The following is a 16,064-nucleotide window of genomic DNA, read 5'->3' on the forward strand; positions in this document are numbered from 1 at the left end:
GTCTTCTCTCTTGCAAGTTTTTGTGAGACACTGATCAGGATGCATCAAGATGTCGTGACTTCATATCTCAGTGTGATTAAACTAATATAATAATATAATAGTGCTATGATTGAACTAAATATTCATGTCACCTATATCACCAAGAACATTTTTGTATTATTTCCCGCATTGGATATTTGGAATAAATGACTGAAGTAATTAGGCACGCTTTAGATGAGAATTTGAAAGAAACTACTGAAGCGTCTCTCTGTTTGTCATTAGCAATATGTCTCCGTAATGTGCGAGGGTTTTGCTGTGGTTGATTGAGAATTTGTGGCAATTTTCCATTTTTTTTAGGAGCTCCATGGTCTGAAGGCAATTGTAATGTTCCTGCATTCGTTACCTACAAATAAAAAGAATGTGCCTGAACTGATAAGGGATCCTATTGCATTAATTAAAGATGTGAGGACTCTTGTTGAAAGGCATAGGAATGACAATCCTGAAGCTGCTGTTACTGGAAAGTGCATTCTACAGAGGCCTGACGATAGCTTTAAGGTGAGTAATAATTCTTAATATTATAATTTGTCTACATCATGAATGAAAATTTAGGGCTCACTTTCACTTTTGTTCTGGTTCTGTGTGTCATTTTATACTTCTCATGTTTGGGCGTTGGAAACAATTGCAGTTAAAATAAATACATTATTGATTTATCTACAGATTAACTTGCGTATGGAGTTAAAATAATATGCACTCAGATTGTAATTCAGTTATTTTCTTTACTTAAACCACTTCACCAGTTAATGACATAAAGGTCTGTAAAAGAGTTTGCTCCAATGTACGGTATTTTATTTATAAATGTCCATCTTGATCACCTATACTACACAATTCACTATGGCCAGTTTTTGCATGCTACTGTCATCAGCTCTCTTACAAAATAGAAAAAACACTAAAGTGACAAACAATTTCAATTGGCTCAGGCCAAAATATACAGAAAATCTAAGAATACATATAACATTGCTGACTGCCATACATGCCATTAAAGGTATTCTGATAAATATGTCAAAGGCAAACATTCTGTACATATAGGTATACACCTTACTTTGTAACAGATATGATGGTGGCAATAAGCTGAAATTGGCCGTTTGTGAACTGCATGATATACGTGATGAAGATAGACATTTGTGACTGCACCATTTCAGTCAATGAAAATTTTACCATTATAGTAATTGTGCCAAGTGAGGATTGCATAAATAACAGGAATTGTTTCACTGTGGGCTGAAAGATACTTTTCATTGCACACAATGTTCAAGAGGTTTTGTTTCATCAGCTTGATTTACACTCAACAAGTGTATGTAAATAGCGAATAAAAAAATCAGCAAAAAGGTGATATGGAGAGAGAAGAAAGGCATCAAAACTTGCAGGGCCCTGCAGAATAATTATATGGATTTGTTTGTGAAATTTATTGTGGTATTTAAGAATAGCCTGCTGTTTATGTTTTTTTATTTCAAAACCAATCTTTTGAACAATTGGTGGTCATACTCCAAGATCAAATTACGCAGAATGAGAACATTGGAATGTACCTTTAATAAATAGGTTGTGGTCTGGTTGTAGTCTTCTACGTAAATATAATCTACAGTAATGTCACTGATAACCAAACAGGATGTTTCATAATTAGGCACAGTATTAAATATGAAGAAAAATCCTAACACGCTGAGCTGTTTTGAGGATTTTATGAAATGCACTTTAATATGGGTGTTCCACATATCTTTCTTATGGTGGTATATTTTTTCCACGTCTCCAGAGAATACTTCTCAAAAACTAAGTTACTTATTTTGTAATACCAATCTTAAAATTAACTATTGCACAGAAAATGTAGTATGATGGAACAAAGTGCACACAATAGCCATAATTCTAAATTACAAGTCAACAATGTATAAAATTAATTACAGCAATTGTCATGTGTAATGGATAAGCAGGGTGAAAATTTAATATTAGATACAAAGAACACGTAACAAAAGTGAAAACAACCACTCCACATTCAATATGTATCCTAAAGAAAAATGGCACTCTACAGTAAACGTAGCAATGATCTTTGAGTTCTTCGTCAATTGGGAAAGGGGAGCTATGTGAACATCCTTGAGTAGATCCACACACATTTGACAAAACGAAGTAACATTTTTAAATGAACAAATCAAACTTAGAAACGAAAAATATGTTGAATACTTGGGTAAGATCCTTCTCGGGGGATACATAATTCAGAACAAAAGGCAAACCTAAATTTTACATAAATCAGAATTAATTTTCGTCAAAGGTAATAAAATTCAACAACAGACTTGACTTACATGAATAAAAAGACAGTTGTTTAGATACTTCATAAATATGACGAGGCAAAATGCCATTGTGAGCAAGTAACATTTAAGACTCCCAAGATGTAAGTAAACAACCAACAAATGTATATTTACTATAAACACAATGTAACTTTACACTTTCGTGGGCTTGAAGGAATCTATGGAAGTATGATGACTTAAGAGTTGAAACAGAATTTTTCTGTCCGTTGGAAACCTTGGCTACTAAGCAATAGAACATACTTTAGCATTGTAAATAGGCACTGTGAATGCAATGTTCATTCCAGTGTGCTGCCTGTGAGACCCAGTATTATGCAAATGTTGCTTGTAAATGAATCATGCTCAAAGATAATAGTGAAAAAATAAAATAACATAATAAAGCACGAATTTCAGCTCTGATGGAATACATATATAACAAATATGTTTTACAATGTATTGCAGGAGAGTATTTAACAAATATTCAATACTCAAAGTTTAAAATATGTGTGGTAACAAGAGTACTGTGTTGATGAGCTTCTTTATTGAAATTATTGTGGAAAGGAAAGTTGCCACTCACCATACAAGACTGTCAAATAAAGCTTTCGGCCAGTAAGGCTTACGTCATGTGTGCGAGTTGCGTTTGCTTGAGTGTGTGTGTGTGTGTGTGTGTGTGTGTGTGTGTGTGTGTCATCTAATTCTGATGAAGGCCTTACTGGCCGAAAGCTATGTTTGTGACAACTTTTTGTTGTGACTATCAGCGACTCAGCCTCTCCGCTATACGGTGAGTAGCAACTTTCCTTTGAAAATAGAACTCCTCGTTGAAATGTTGTAACAGCCTTGTACATGACAGGAGGCAACGCCACTCAGCAATGATGTCAACAGCACTTCTTGATTTGAATCGCCATCGTGGTAGCAGTGAGTGTCAATTCCATCCTGTGAAGGGGAAATATAAGAAAAAAAACAGAAAATTTATTTCAAGTAGCATAAAACGTCACATACCAAGCATAATTTGTTCCAGAATTTTACTCGTAGTGTGAAACACTCGTTAAGCAAAACAATTTGTCCTATGTAAATTAATGTAAAGTACGATAATGCATCCCATGCAGAAAAAGTACTAAAAGCTCTATCATATTCATGCCATTTATTGAAAGAAAATTGTACTTACAGTATTATGTACTCAATTATTCACACTACATAACTAATTATTTTTTACTAGGAAGCTATCTATAGTCACTTGTTTCTGCCGACACTTCAACACTTGCCAAAAATGTGACTGTAGTGCGTGTAGGCACTGCTTTATTGGGTGTTGATTTTCAGTGTATGATGCAATCGATTCCCATGCATTCAGCACTTCTCTTATTGTGCTAGAAGATTGCTGTTTTGCTGTTACTGCCCTCTCCTCCTCCTCCTCCTCCTCCTCCTCCTCTGAACTCTTCTTCACAACTTCCTGGTGTGAAACACACTTCAACTACATAAGCTCTTCAGTGGTCATTTCTTGGCTGTGATCTTCCAAAAGCTCATTGATATCATTGTTACTCACTTTTAGTCCCATACTCTTTGCCATACATACACTCATTGACTACAGGCTCCACAAGTACTGACTAAAACACCTCAGTCACATTTGACAATGCACTCCGACCAAAGCTTCTTCGAAGCAGAGGTGACTGTTCTCTTGGTAATCTCTTCCTATGCCTTTTCGATCATCTTCATGCAGGCGACAATGTTGAAGTGCTATTTCCAAAACTCTCTGAGAGTGAGTTCGGTAGCTTGTCATCTCAAACCAGTGCTCGAAGAGTGATGCAGTGTAGAGCGACTTAAAGTTAGAAATAATCTGCTGGTCCATAGGCTGGAGTAACGGAGTGATGCTGGAGGCATAAATTGAATCTTGATGCGTTGAAATTCTTAAAGAGATTGTCTTGTAGGCCTGGAGAATGGGCAGGAGCATTGTCCGTAACAAGCAAGACATGGCGTGGCAGATTAATCTCGAGCAAATATTTTTTTACAAAAGGACCAAACACTTCATTGATCCAGTCACAAAAAAGATCACGTGTCACTCAAGTCTTGTTGTCATACCTCCACATCACATGCACTTCTTGAAGGCTCGTGGAGTTTTTGAATGGTAAAGTTCCACACACACATTTGACAAGACGAAGTAACATTTTTAAATGAACAAATCAAACTTAGAAACGAAAAATATGTTGAATACTTGGGTAAGATCCTTCTCGGGGGATACATAATTCAGAACAAAAGACAAACCTAAATTTTACATAAAGAAGCAGCAGTTTAATTTTCAAATTGCCACTTGCTTTGCCACAAAATAACATTGTGGGACGGTCTTTCATTAGCCTGTGATCAGGCAATGCATTCTCCTCTGCTGTTATAAAATTATGCTTTGGCATCTTTCTCCAGAATAGACCTGTCTCATCACAATTAAAAACCTGTTGCGACAGATAACCCTCAGAATCTAAGAGTATCTTGAAGTTGCTGATGAAGTTCTCTGCTGCCTTGGTGTCTGAGCTGGCTGCTTCGTTGTGCCTCACAATGCTGTGGATGCCAGTTCTTCTCTTAAACTTATCAAACCACCCACAGCTGCCCTTAAACACTTCTTTGGCTGCTGATCCTGGTGTCTTCTTAATGAGGTCGGTGAAAATCATTCTCGCCTCTCACAAATCATGTTGTTAGTAGAGCTGCTTTGTAATTGCTTTTCATTTATCCTTATAAAGAACAACCTTTTGACATCATCCAAGATAATCTTGTTGCTCCCATTGAAGCATCTACCACCTTAATCTTGTCCTTGTTCTTGAGGATAGTGCAAATAGTTGATGTCGAACGATTGTATCTGCATGCTAAATCAGCAACATTCACAGCACATTATTGTTTTTCGCTGATTTTACATTTCATTTTTAAGGTCACTTTCTTTTTTATGGTTGTCTTCTTGCAGATTTATCTTCAGGGACGTTTCTATGAAGGTTATTAAACATTGCACGCAAAAAAAATCCACTATATGAACACAAGTTTAGGAAAATGTGTGATAACAAGCTGCACTAAGATGGTAGCAGAAAGAGCACTAAACCCAGACTGCAGTATGTACTAAATACATTGTTCATATGCCACTGCCGACAGTGAAAGGTGTTCATAATGTTGAAGGTTTCCCTTGCAGTGTGCGAACTGCTGGTGACCTCTCACTAAATCATTGTCAATCATTATGCGAAACATTAAGTCATCTTTTTACAGTTTTTTTTTGCTCGTTATGCACGTTAAGTGAGGTTCTACTGTAAAGTGTCAGTTTCAGTACGGAGATGGTGGAAGGGGCAGTGAGAGGAGTGTGGATGGATCAGTGGAGAAGGAGGAAATGGAGAGAAAGAACATGATGTATACGCCAAGGGACACTCAGGATTTTTAAAATTCCAGGAATTTTCAGTGTTTCAGTTTTCATTTAAATTTTTGTAGTTTTCTGATACTCTAACTAAGAACTTTACTTTAGCTCTCTTCTGCAGTGTAATACAGCAGCAATGAAATATAAACAAGTTAATGACGCCAAAATAAAACTTTAGTGGCAAAGAGCATGTGCCACTTGGAACAACAGAACACTGTGCACACTGAAGCATCTGCTGACACCAAAATGTGTCAATTGCTGTAGAACGGAGATAGCAAAGAATTTCTTAAATTATAGAGCATTTGACTTCATTCAAAATTCAACACTTCAAGGACTAGCCACTTAGAAAATTTCACACCCTGAAGACCAGCCATTTACTCTGGTAGTTAAAATTTTACTGGCACATTTGTGTTTGATATATCTTAAGAAGCAATAAACGCTAAAAAAGACTAATATTATATGTGAAAGCTTAGCTTTTCGTGTAGCTATACTGTGTGTGTATTAATTTAAACCATTAAGTTTTCCTTAACAGTGATGTTGCTGTAGGCTGACTACATCACTTGTCCTACGCTCTGTATCTCTACTTTCATTGACCGATGAGATGCAGCCAAGCGATATTGTCGACAACTGCCGGTATACTGACAGCAACACACCCTGCCATTTTCAAGGCAAAACTGGAGCAAAAAACACTAGTGCCATCACAAACCAAAGATGACAGTCATAGAAGTTACAATTTAAACAAAAACAAATTCTGCATGGTATCCCACTCTCTCACTTTTTGAAAAACAGAGGGACAGACTTTATGCTACCTCACCCGATAATTATTAATTTCACTATTGATAACTTCTGACTTCAGTCTTAGGTTTGTGATGGCACTAGTGTTTTCTCGTGTGTGTGTGTGCGTGCGTGCGTGCGTGCGTGTGTGTGTGCTATGTTTAAATTGGCTTGCACAGCACCTACTTGCTGCATTTTTGCTTTGGAAATGCAGGGTGTGCTCCTGTTGAAATTTCAATGGTTGTTGAAATCACCACCCAGCTGCATTCCCATAAGTTACTCAAACATTGTATGTGCTGGGAGAAACTAAGGTCTCATCTCAGTTTCAGTGCTTTGGAAGCTACCACGCTGTATTTGGTGGAATTGGTGGTTATATGTCCTTAATACGAAAATATGCCTTGTAAATGTTGCCACACATCAAAGATCTTTCCGAAAAGCATTGTTTTGTGCTGTGTTTCATTTCCTAAAGTTTTGGGATGTTGTATTCTGGTGAATAAAGCCTTTGCCATTCAAAGGATTGATAAGTTTTACAGCTCCTAGGGAAAGTATATTGTCACGTAAAACAGAAAAATGTACTTTCACCAGTGTATTTTCACCCCATAAAAAGTTTATTTTTAACCAGGTAATCCAGGAAATTTTTGTCCATGTATATCCCCTGAATAAAGGAAAAAGAGGAGAAAAGGTGAGGACAGGAGCACTCGCAATTGTGTGGTTAAAAATAAATAAGCAAAAATAAAGCATACATTTCTAACAAGGAAAGAGTAGTCCAGGAGGGTGTTTGGGATGAGTGGATAAGTTTGAGAGCAAAGTCCTGTCTCTGGAATTCAGAACAACTAGTGCTGATGGGGAGGGGGATTCAAATGGCCAGTAGTGTATAAGGCACTCAGTTCTAGTTGAGTCCTACATTAGATGGCAGCTCAGCAATTTGGTGATGGATACATCAGAAATGGGCAGTTTTCTTATATCCTTTTATGTATTCTGCCTATTGGGTGATGGCTATAAATGTGTGACAATAATCTGTTCATTCTTCTCAATGTACTCTTTCCATCATGTCTCAATTAGAAATAGCACATTGCGTACTAATGTACTGCCTTTTACATCCTACTCTGTACTGAGCGAGGTGGCGCAGTGGTTAGACACTGGACTCGCATTCGGGAGGACGACGGTTCAATCCCGCGTCCGGCCATCCTGATTTAGGTTTTCCGTGATTTCCCTAAATCACTCCAGGCAAATGCCGGGATGGTTCCTCTGAAAGGGCACAGCCGACTTCCTTCCCCATCCTTCCCTAATCCGATGAGACCGATGACCACGCTGTCTGGTCTCCTTCCCCAAAACCAACCAACCATCCTACTCTGTCTGTAATTTTTCCTTTATATCTGCACCCCTTCTTCTTATGGTGGAAGGATCACTCTGTCATTTTTAACCTGCTAACTCCTTTCTCCCTCCCCCAGTCTCCAATTTCTAACTTCTCCCTAATCTCTCTCTCATATATATATATATATATATATATATATATATACAAAGATGATGTGACTTACCAAATGAAAGTGCTGGCAGGTAGACACACAAACAAACACAAACATACACACAAAATTCAAGCTTTCGCAACAAACTGTTGCCACATCAGGAAAGAGGGAAGGAGAGGGAAAGACAAAAGGATGTGGGTTTTAAGGGAGAGGGTAAGGAGTCATTCCAATCCCGGGAGCGGAAAGACTTACCTTAGGGGGAAAAAAGGACGGGTATACACTCGCACACACAAACATATCCATCCACTCATATACAGACACAAGCATCTATTATATCTAATCTAACCTAACCTAACCTAACCTAACCTAACCTATATATTTCCCACGTGGAATGTTTAACAAATCTTTAGAAAGATGATAATCAGCCACGATGGCTGAAATTGGCTGGTTTGCAATCGCCAATTCTGCGCTGGTGTGGCCATGCATTCATATTCAAGTGAATGTATGAAATGCATACCAGATAGTACAATATGCAAATAAAACAACCACTATTTGTTTATCTGAATAATAAAAAGACAGTTTACGTAGCATTGCTCCTCAAATATGTGTGATGATTTATCCTGTGTAAGTACTTTTTATTCTTGAAACCAGTGTGCTGTGATCTGTTTTAAGTATTTCTTATCAGTAATACTAATTGTTATATCACCAATATAAATATAAATATTAATTTTATGGACTTATGACCTCAGCAGTTGAGTCCCATGGTGCTCGGAGCCATTTGAACCATTTGAATTAATTTTATGAATATAATAGAGGGAAACATTCCATGTGGGAAAAATATATCTAAATACAAAGATGATGTAACTTACCAAACGAAAGCGTTGGTATGTTGATAGACACACTAACAAACACACACACACACACACACACACACACGCACACATCCATCCGCACATATACAGACACAAGCAGACATATGTAAAGGCAAAGGGTTTGAGCAGAGATGTCAGTCGAGGCGGAAGTACAGAGGCAAAGATGTTGTTGAGTGACAAGTGATGTACGAGGGGCGGCAATTTAAAATTAGCAGAGGTTGAGGCCTGGTGGGTAACAGGAAGAGAGGATATGTTGAAGGGCAAGTTCCCATCTCCGGAGTTCTGATAGGTTGGTGTTAGTGGGAAGTATCCAGATAACCCGGATGGTGTAACACTGTGCCAAGATGTGCTGGCCGTGCACCAAGGCATGTTTAGCCACAGGGTGATCCTCATTACCAACAAACACTTCCTTATACACAAATATTCTGCACGTCCAGGGCCTCGCTGCGATGGAGCACTTCCCTTCACGCTGAACACCTGCCACCCTACCTAAAACCTCTTTCCTCCTTACCTTAGCCAGCTTCATCCTGACCCACAACTTCTTCACTTTCGAAGGCCAGACATACCAGCAATTAAAGGGAACAGCCATGGGTACCAGGATGGCCCCCTCGTACGCCAACCTATTCATGGGTTGCTTAGAGGAAGCCTTCTTGGTTACCCAAGCCTGCCAACCCAAGGTTTGGTACAGATTTATTGATGACATCTACATGATCTGGACTCATCCTTCATGAAATCCTCCCCAGTCCACCAAGAGTGTCTTTCCGCCGTCCACCTAACCTTCGTAACCTCTTGGTTCATCCCTATGAATCCCCAAACCACCTTCCCTACCATCTGGCTACTACCCTTGTAACCGCCCCCGGTGTAAAACCTGTCCCATGCACCCTCCCACCACCACCTACTCCAGTCCTGTAACCCGGAAGGTGTACACGATCAAAGGCAGAGCCACGTGTGAAAGCACCCACGTGATTTACCAACTGACCTGCCTACTCTGTGAAGCTTTCTATGTGGGAATGAACAGCAACAAACTGTCCATTCGCATGAACGGACACAGGCAGACAGTGTTAGTTGGTAATGAGGATCACCCTGTGGCTAAACATGCCTTGGTGCACGGCCACCACATCTTGGCACAGTGTTACACCGTCCAGGTTATCTGGATACTTCCCACTAACACCATCCTATCAGAACTCCGGAAATGGGAACTTGCCCTTCAATATATCCTCTCTTCCCGTTATCCACCAGGCCTCAATCTCCGCTAATTTCAAGTTGCCGCCACTCATACCTCACTTGTCTTTCAACATCATCTTTGCCCCTGCACTTCCGCCTAGACTGACATCTCTGCCCAAACTCTTTGCCTTTACATATGTCTGCTTGTGTCTGTATATGTGCGGATGGATGTGTTTGTGTGTGTGTGTGTGTGTGCGCGCGCGCGATTGTATGATTGTATACCTGTCCCTTTTTCACCCTAAGGTAAGTCTTTCCGCTCCCGGGATTGGATTGACTCCTTACCCTCTCCCTTAAAACCCACATCCTTTAGTCTTTCCCTCTCCCTCTCGTCTTTCCTGATGAAGCAACCATGGGTTGTGAAAGCTTGAATTTTGTGTGTGTGTTTGTGTTTGTTAGTGGCTCTATCAACATACCAACGCTTTCGTTTGGTAAGTTACATCATCTTTGTTTTTAGGTAAATATCAATATTGCCAATAGTCACATTTAAAAGTATGTATATGATCCTTTTTTCATAACTAATAGTTCCTTCCTTGGGGAGGAGTGGGGGATTTATTCAGCAAAGTCAAAAATAAAAGACTTGTTGCACAGACCTTCATAACCTTCTCAAATTTACCCTTTACCTCTCGCTCCTCCCAGAGGAAGGAACCACTAGTTAACAAAACATTTGTCTAGCGACAGCACTGACGTTTCTCCTGAAGATAGTTGGCAGCATTTGTGTCTCAGTATTCTGCAAGTATTCATTTGCATTTATAACCTGCAATAATCCTTTATTTACACCATCAAAAGTTTATAAATAGCTGGCAATCATTTGGTTTATTCAGACACATGGACTGAGTAGTTAGGTGCTAGTTGTGTTGCTGGAAGAAACGCATATAGTTAGTTGTGGGTAACAGATAAATTTATGGAACATAAACAGATGACTTTTTGCCACAAGCATAAAGTATTTGTAGGAGTTATCTTAAAAGAAAGTTACCTAAAAACTACACCTTGGCCACACATAACTACTTAGCCTGAAGTAACCACATCCCATTTGAAAAGTGCAAGATATTATTCATTACTCTGTAATTTCATTGTTGGTGTAACACAAGAATTTTGTTAACAGGATCGAATACCTGGGAGAATACCACTGGCACGGAACTCTGGTAACCGTGCATCTTTGGGCGGCCCAGGTCCAAAACACAAGCTGGGTCGTGCATCTTGGGGTGGAAAAGGAGCTGCTGGACAGAATAATGGACCCCGACGAAGGCGAACAAGGTGTAAACGTTGTGAGGCGTGCCAGCGGTCTGACTGCGGAGAATGTACATTTTGTTTGGATATGGTTAAATTTGGTGGACCTGGCAGAGCCAAGCAGACCTGCATCATGAGGCAATGTCTACAGGTGATACATTCATGTGTTTGCACTATAAACTCTTTAAGTATGTTTTTAATTATTTTATTTACTATTTATATGTTACTGGCACTCCCACGTCAGGAACTATTGAGGTAATAAAATGCAAAGACGTTGTTTGAAGTTCACTGTACTGTTGATAAGGACAAAATATGTCCAGCCACTTTTTTGCTCTCTGTGTTGGCATCGCATTTTAAGAGCTGCACTAATCGTCCTTAGACCCTCTCTAAATTTGGGATCAACACATTCCTGAACATTGTTGTTTCAAAGATAAGTGTTATTTTTAAGTTGTTTAGCAGTAATACATTATAATTCCACTTTTACATTCCTGGAATTAACTTTTTTTCACCATTTACAACATATTTTAATTGTATCCTTCAGATTTCCTATGTTAACAATGTTAATTTGCACCCACTTTTGCATTAACATAATTATATATTTTCTGCCTTTTGTACTTAATGAAACAATGTTCATGGATCAAAAAATTGTGTAAGCGACGTATAATGATACTACCGTGCTTTTGCACTCCAAGTAGTATTTACAGTCATTGTACAGTTAACTTTTAGCAATGGTCACTCTCGTTGAACAATTTGTACTGTTAGTACTTTTGCTCTAAATGCTCTAAATTTTGAAATAACTGTATGAGGTGTAGAATTCCTCGCAGCCATTTAGCCACATTCCCACACTGAGTGAACAGTTGTGTTATTTTAAGATACAGAATTTCACCATGGAAAAGTTAAAATTGCTAAAATTCCCCTGGGCTATTATGCTGTGGTCTTCTGGGATCTGGTAGAGAACCCAACATTTTATCCCCGTCCGTGGAGGGCACCTTCTTTGAGAAACGGAACATTAGTGTAATATATAAAACCCACAAAGAAGATTCATAACTGTCTACTCAGCTAGGTACGATGTAGTTGTGGATGGGTGTACAAGTGTATCACAATGTGAAAGGTGGAATAGTGTCTAGAGGAGCATAAAGACAATTGTTGTTAAGGAGAAACTGGTTAATCAACTGTAGTGTAATGCACTTTGCAACCAGGAAGACAAGATTTTATTTGAGAAAATGAAGTTCTGCCACCCACAATTGGTTCTGCTACAGGTTGCATAGAGAAGTGGTAGAAATTGTTAAGCAAACTGATTACTTTCATCAGTAGGTAGAAAGCTTAAAGTTCAACAATATCTGTCTTGCGGTTCAGTAGAGTTGCTCAAGTTCTCAGCAGTGGGACAACAAGGATGATGACACCAGTGTCAACAACCACCAATGCTTGCATTCACAACTCTTTTGATGTCCAGCCTCTCTGCACTGTGTTATGCACCTAAACAGTTCAACATTAGTAGTCAGTGGTGAGCCACCATGTGCTCCAGACTGTCTGTGAAGCCATAAATTACTACACAAATTTCATAAGTCCATTGGAAAGTGCAAAAGAGAGAAAAGTGTGTTTTAGTGTGTCCATCAATTAAAGGAGAGAAAACATCTGTTTTAATTGGTAACTACACTGACCGACACAAAAACCGCAACATCCAATACATGATATGTAATCATCGTGTAATTATCTATTTAATCAAAGTGAAGCACTACAACAATTTTTTGATGCAGGACATGTTATTGACGTTGCTTTGTGAACAAACAAAAGAAATTTTGATTATTTATTGCTCTAGCCTCAATTGTTGTTTCCCCCACAACCTGGGAAATACATCACTGAATGTTTTCCCACTTTTGTAGCACTGAAGTGTTCCCCTTAGAATCACACGTGTTTGTAGGATCTTTCTCTGATTGTCATAATAAGCTTTCTGTAGTAAACATGCTGTTAAGCCTGGAACAAGCCGTGAAAGCTGTTGCTTTGGTGGAAGATGGTTGCAGTGTGCATTACGTTGTAGAATGTTGACAGCTAGACCTTCACGATTTCCAGAAGCAGGAAACTGGAGACCAGAAACAGGCCCAAGAAGAGCAACATCGGAGATAGATGACCGCTTCTCACAACTTTAAGTTTTTGGCACCCATCACACCACTGCTATTGAAGCATGAAATCAACTTGCACCAGATCCAGGGGTCGATGTTAGTGAGATAACCGTTCAAAAAAGACTGAAAGAAGCTATCGTCAGTCCAGGAGACCTGCTAACAGGTCCGGAACTCACCAGTGTGTTGCACAGCTTGACTAAGTTTCACAAGGGAACGTCTTGGCTGGACAGTACAACATTGGGATCAAGTATTGTTCACCGATGAGTCACAATTTGGCCTCCGATCACCTGACGGAAGACAGAGGGTCTGGAAAAGGCCAGAGGAAAGGTATTTCCCTTGCACATTCTCATCCAGAATACCTTTCAGTGGTGGTTCTGTGATTGTGTGGGCAGGAATCAATACAGCTGCAACAACGGATTTGGTCTTCGTGGATCATGGGAGCCTTAATGTATATTGTATGTGGAGGAAATCTTTCTGGAGCGTGTTGGGCGTTTCACTCCATTTATTGGTGATGATTGTACAGTAATACACAACCACAAGTTGCGAGAGTTGTGCAAGAGTTCTCAGATGAAATAGGGATTCATGCTGTGGGCTGGCCTGCTCGAAGCCCTTATTTGAATCCTATTGAGCATGTTTGGGACTGGCTGGGGAGAAGAGCCCGTCGAGAGACCCTACAGGACCTACGGAACACCCTGCTGGAGGAATGGGATATGATTAATCAACAGGACACTACCACATTAACCCTAGGACTCACTCTGGGGTCATAGGTGACCCCAATCATCTTTGCTATGGATAAAATAATATTTCTATTTCTTGTAAAAATCCAGAATTTTATGACTTTTACCACACAGTATTGTAGTTCTCTCACAAAAATTTTTAGAGCGCTTGACACAACATTTAAATCAATAATTAACAAAAACTACTGTTGGGGTCAATTATGACCCCAGATAGATTATTTATGTAACATTCATAGAATGTATAGATTATCAACTATCAATCTCTTTCTTAGGTATTTTGAGTTGGTAACACTGAATTCAGGTGTTACTCAGAACTAACCTCAAACTGGAAGTTTGTTTGTTTGTTTGTTCGTTTGTTGTACGTTTGTTGTTGCAGTGTAATTTCAGCATGGATGGAATACGTTTTGCTCCTGGCTATAGTGTAGAACAAGCTATGGAAGACTTATTTCGTAGCAGTAGTGATTCAGAAGGTAGTGACGCCGAAGATGATTGAACAGAGACACAGGTAGACCAAAGTGATGAAATTTGTTTACATGAATTAGAAGGAAATGATATTCTTGCTGAAAATGATGACAGTGGAAAAGATGAAAGTGCAGTACTGGTAGGCAGGGGTCGGGATATTGCATGGAGTACAAAAGAACTATCAGTTCGTAGATTTCCAATCCGCAACATACAACGATTTTCAGCAGGTATTCCTAGTACAGCTAGTGTTAGCTCAGCTGTTGACTGTTTCAGGCAGTTTATTACTAATGAATTGCTGGATATAATAGTTCAGTTCACAAATCAACGAGGAAATGAATTGAAAGTGTCTGGAAAATTAGTTGACTGGCGTGATACAGACAGATGCGAGCTTCTTTCATTTTTAGGCTTGCTGATTCCGTATGGCGTACAGAAGAGCCGGGGGAAACCTATTGACGAATTTTGGGACTCTGAATATGGCACTCCTCTATTCCGTGCTACTGTGTCGAGGAGGCGATATCAGGACATTCTGCGTTCACTTCGTTTTGACGACCCATCAAAAGACTTGAAAGGAAAGAGAGGACTGGAAATAAGGCTGAAGCTGTACAGGAAATATTTGATTTGTTTGCCGTGCAATGTCAAACATCATTTATACCTTCCAGCAACATTACTGTTGATGAACATCTTTGCGTATACAGAGGTCGGTGCAGTTTCAAGGTCTACATTCCTTCAAAGCCAGAAAAGTATGGCATCAAGATATGGTGCGCAGTAGACTGTGAACATGGTTATCTGACAAATCTTCAAATGTACACTGGAAGGAGTGGTGATGTGAGAGAAGTGAATCAAGGCAAGAGAGTGGTCTTAGATTTAGTGCGTCATCTGGCTGGCAGTGGTAGGAATATTACCACTGACAGTTTTTTCACGAGCTATGACCTTGACCAAGAATTGTTGAAAATGAAGTTGACACTTGTAGGTACTCTACGTTCTACAAGAAAAGAAATCCCAAAAGAGTTTTTGCCTTCGAAAACTAGGGAAGAATGCACTACCAGATTTGCATACAGTGGTAAAACCCTATTAGTTTCGTATGTTCCAAAAAGAAATAAGGCTGTGCTACTCCTGTCAACACAACATCAATCATTCGAAGTGCCCAAAGAAAACAACTTGAAACGAAAACCAGAAGTAGTGTTGTATTACAACTCAACAAAATCAGGTGTTGATACGCTAGATCAAATGAGCTCTTACTATTCTGTGAAAAAGGGTACAAAACGTTGGCCATTAGCAGTATTTTATGATCTTGTCGATCTAGCTGCACTCAATGCATACAGACTCTTCTGTGTTGCTGTTAGAAAAACAGAGAGACGTCTTTTACTAATGAAGTTGGCCAAAGAAATGGCAAAGCCCCAAGTGGAACGTCGTCTGAGTTTACCACAGGCGAGGAACAAGGATATTATTAGCAGTATCAAACGGTGTGGATTTGATGATCTGTTAGACAATGGACATCCAGAC

The 16,064-nt window shown here is 39.3% G+C and overlaps 1 protein-coding gene across 1 annotated transcript in view; it reads left to right on the forward strand.

Annotated features, from left to right (window-relative positions):
• Nucleotides 1-16,064, forward strand: part of LOC126204424 (jmjC domain-containing histone demethylation protein 1-like) — a 121,740-nt gene that overhangs the window by 13,591 nt on the left and 92,085 nt on the right. The window contains exons 8-9 of the mRNA XM_049938813.1: nt 337-534; nt 11,118-11,393. Of these exons, the coding sequence (XP_049794770.1) occupies nt 337-534; nt 11,118-11,393 (474 nt within the window). The remainder of the gene's footprint in view (nt 1-336; nt 535-11,117; nt 11,394-16,064) is intronic.

Source organism: Schistocerca nitens, chromosome 9 (genome assembly GCF_023898315.1).
Source record: "Schistocerca nitens isolate TAMUIC-IGC-003100 chromosome 9, iqSchNite1.1, whole genome shotgun sequence".
In the NCBI taxonomy this organism is placed as follows: domain Eukaryota; kingdom Metazoa; phylum Arthropoda; class Insecta; order Orthoptera; family Acrididae; genus Schistocerca; species Schistocerca nitens.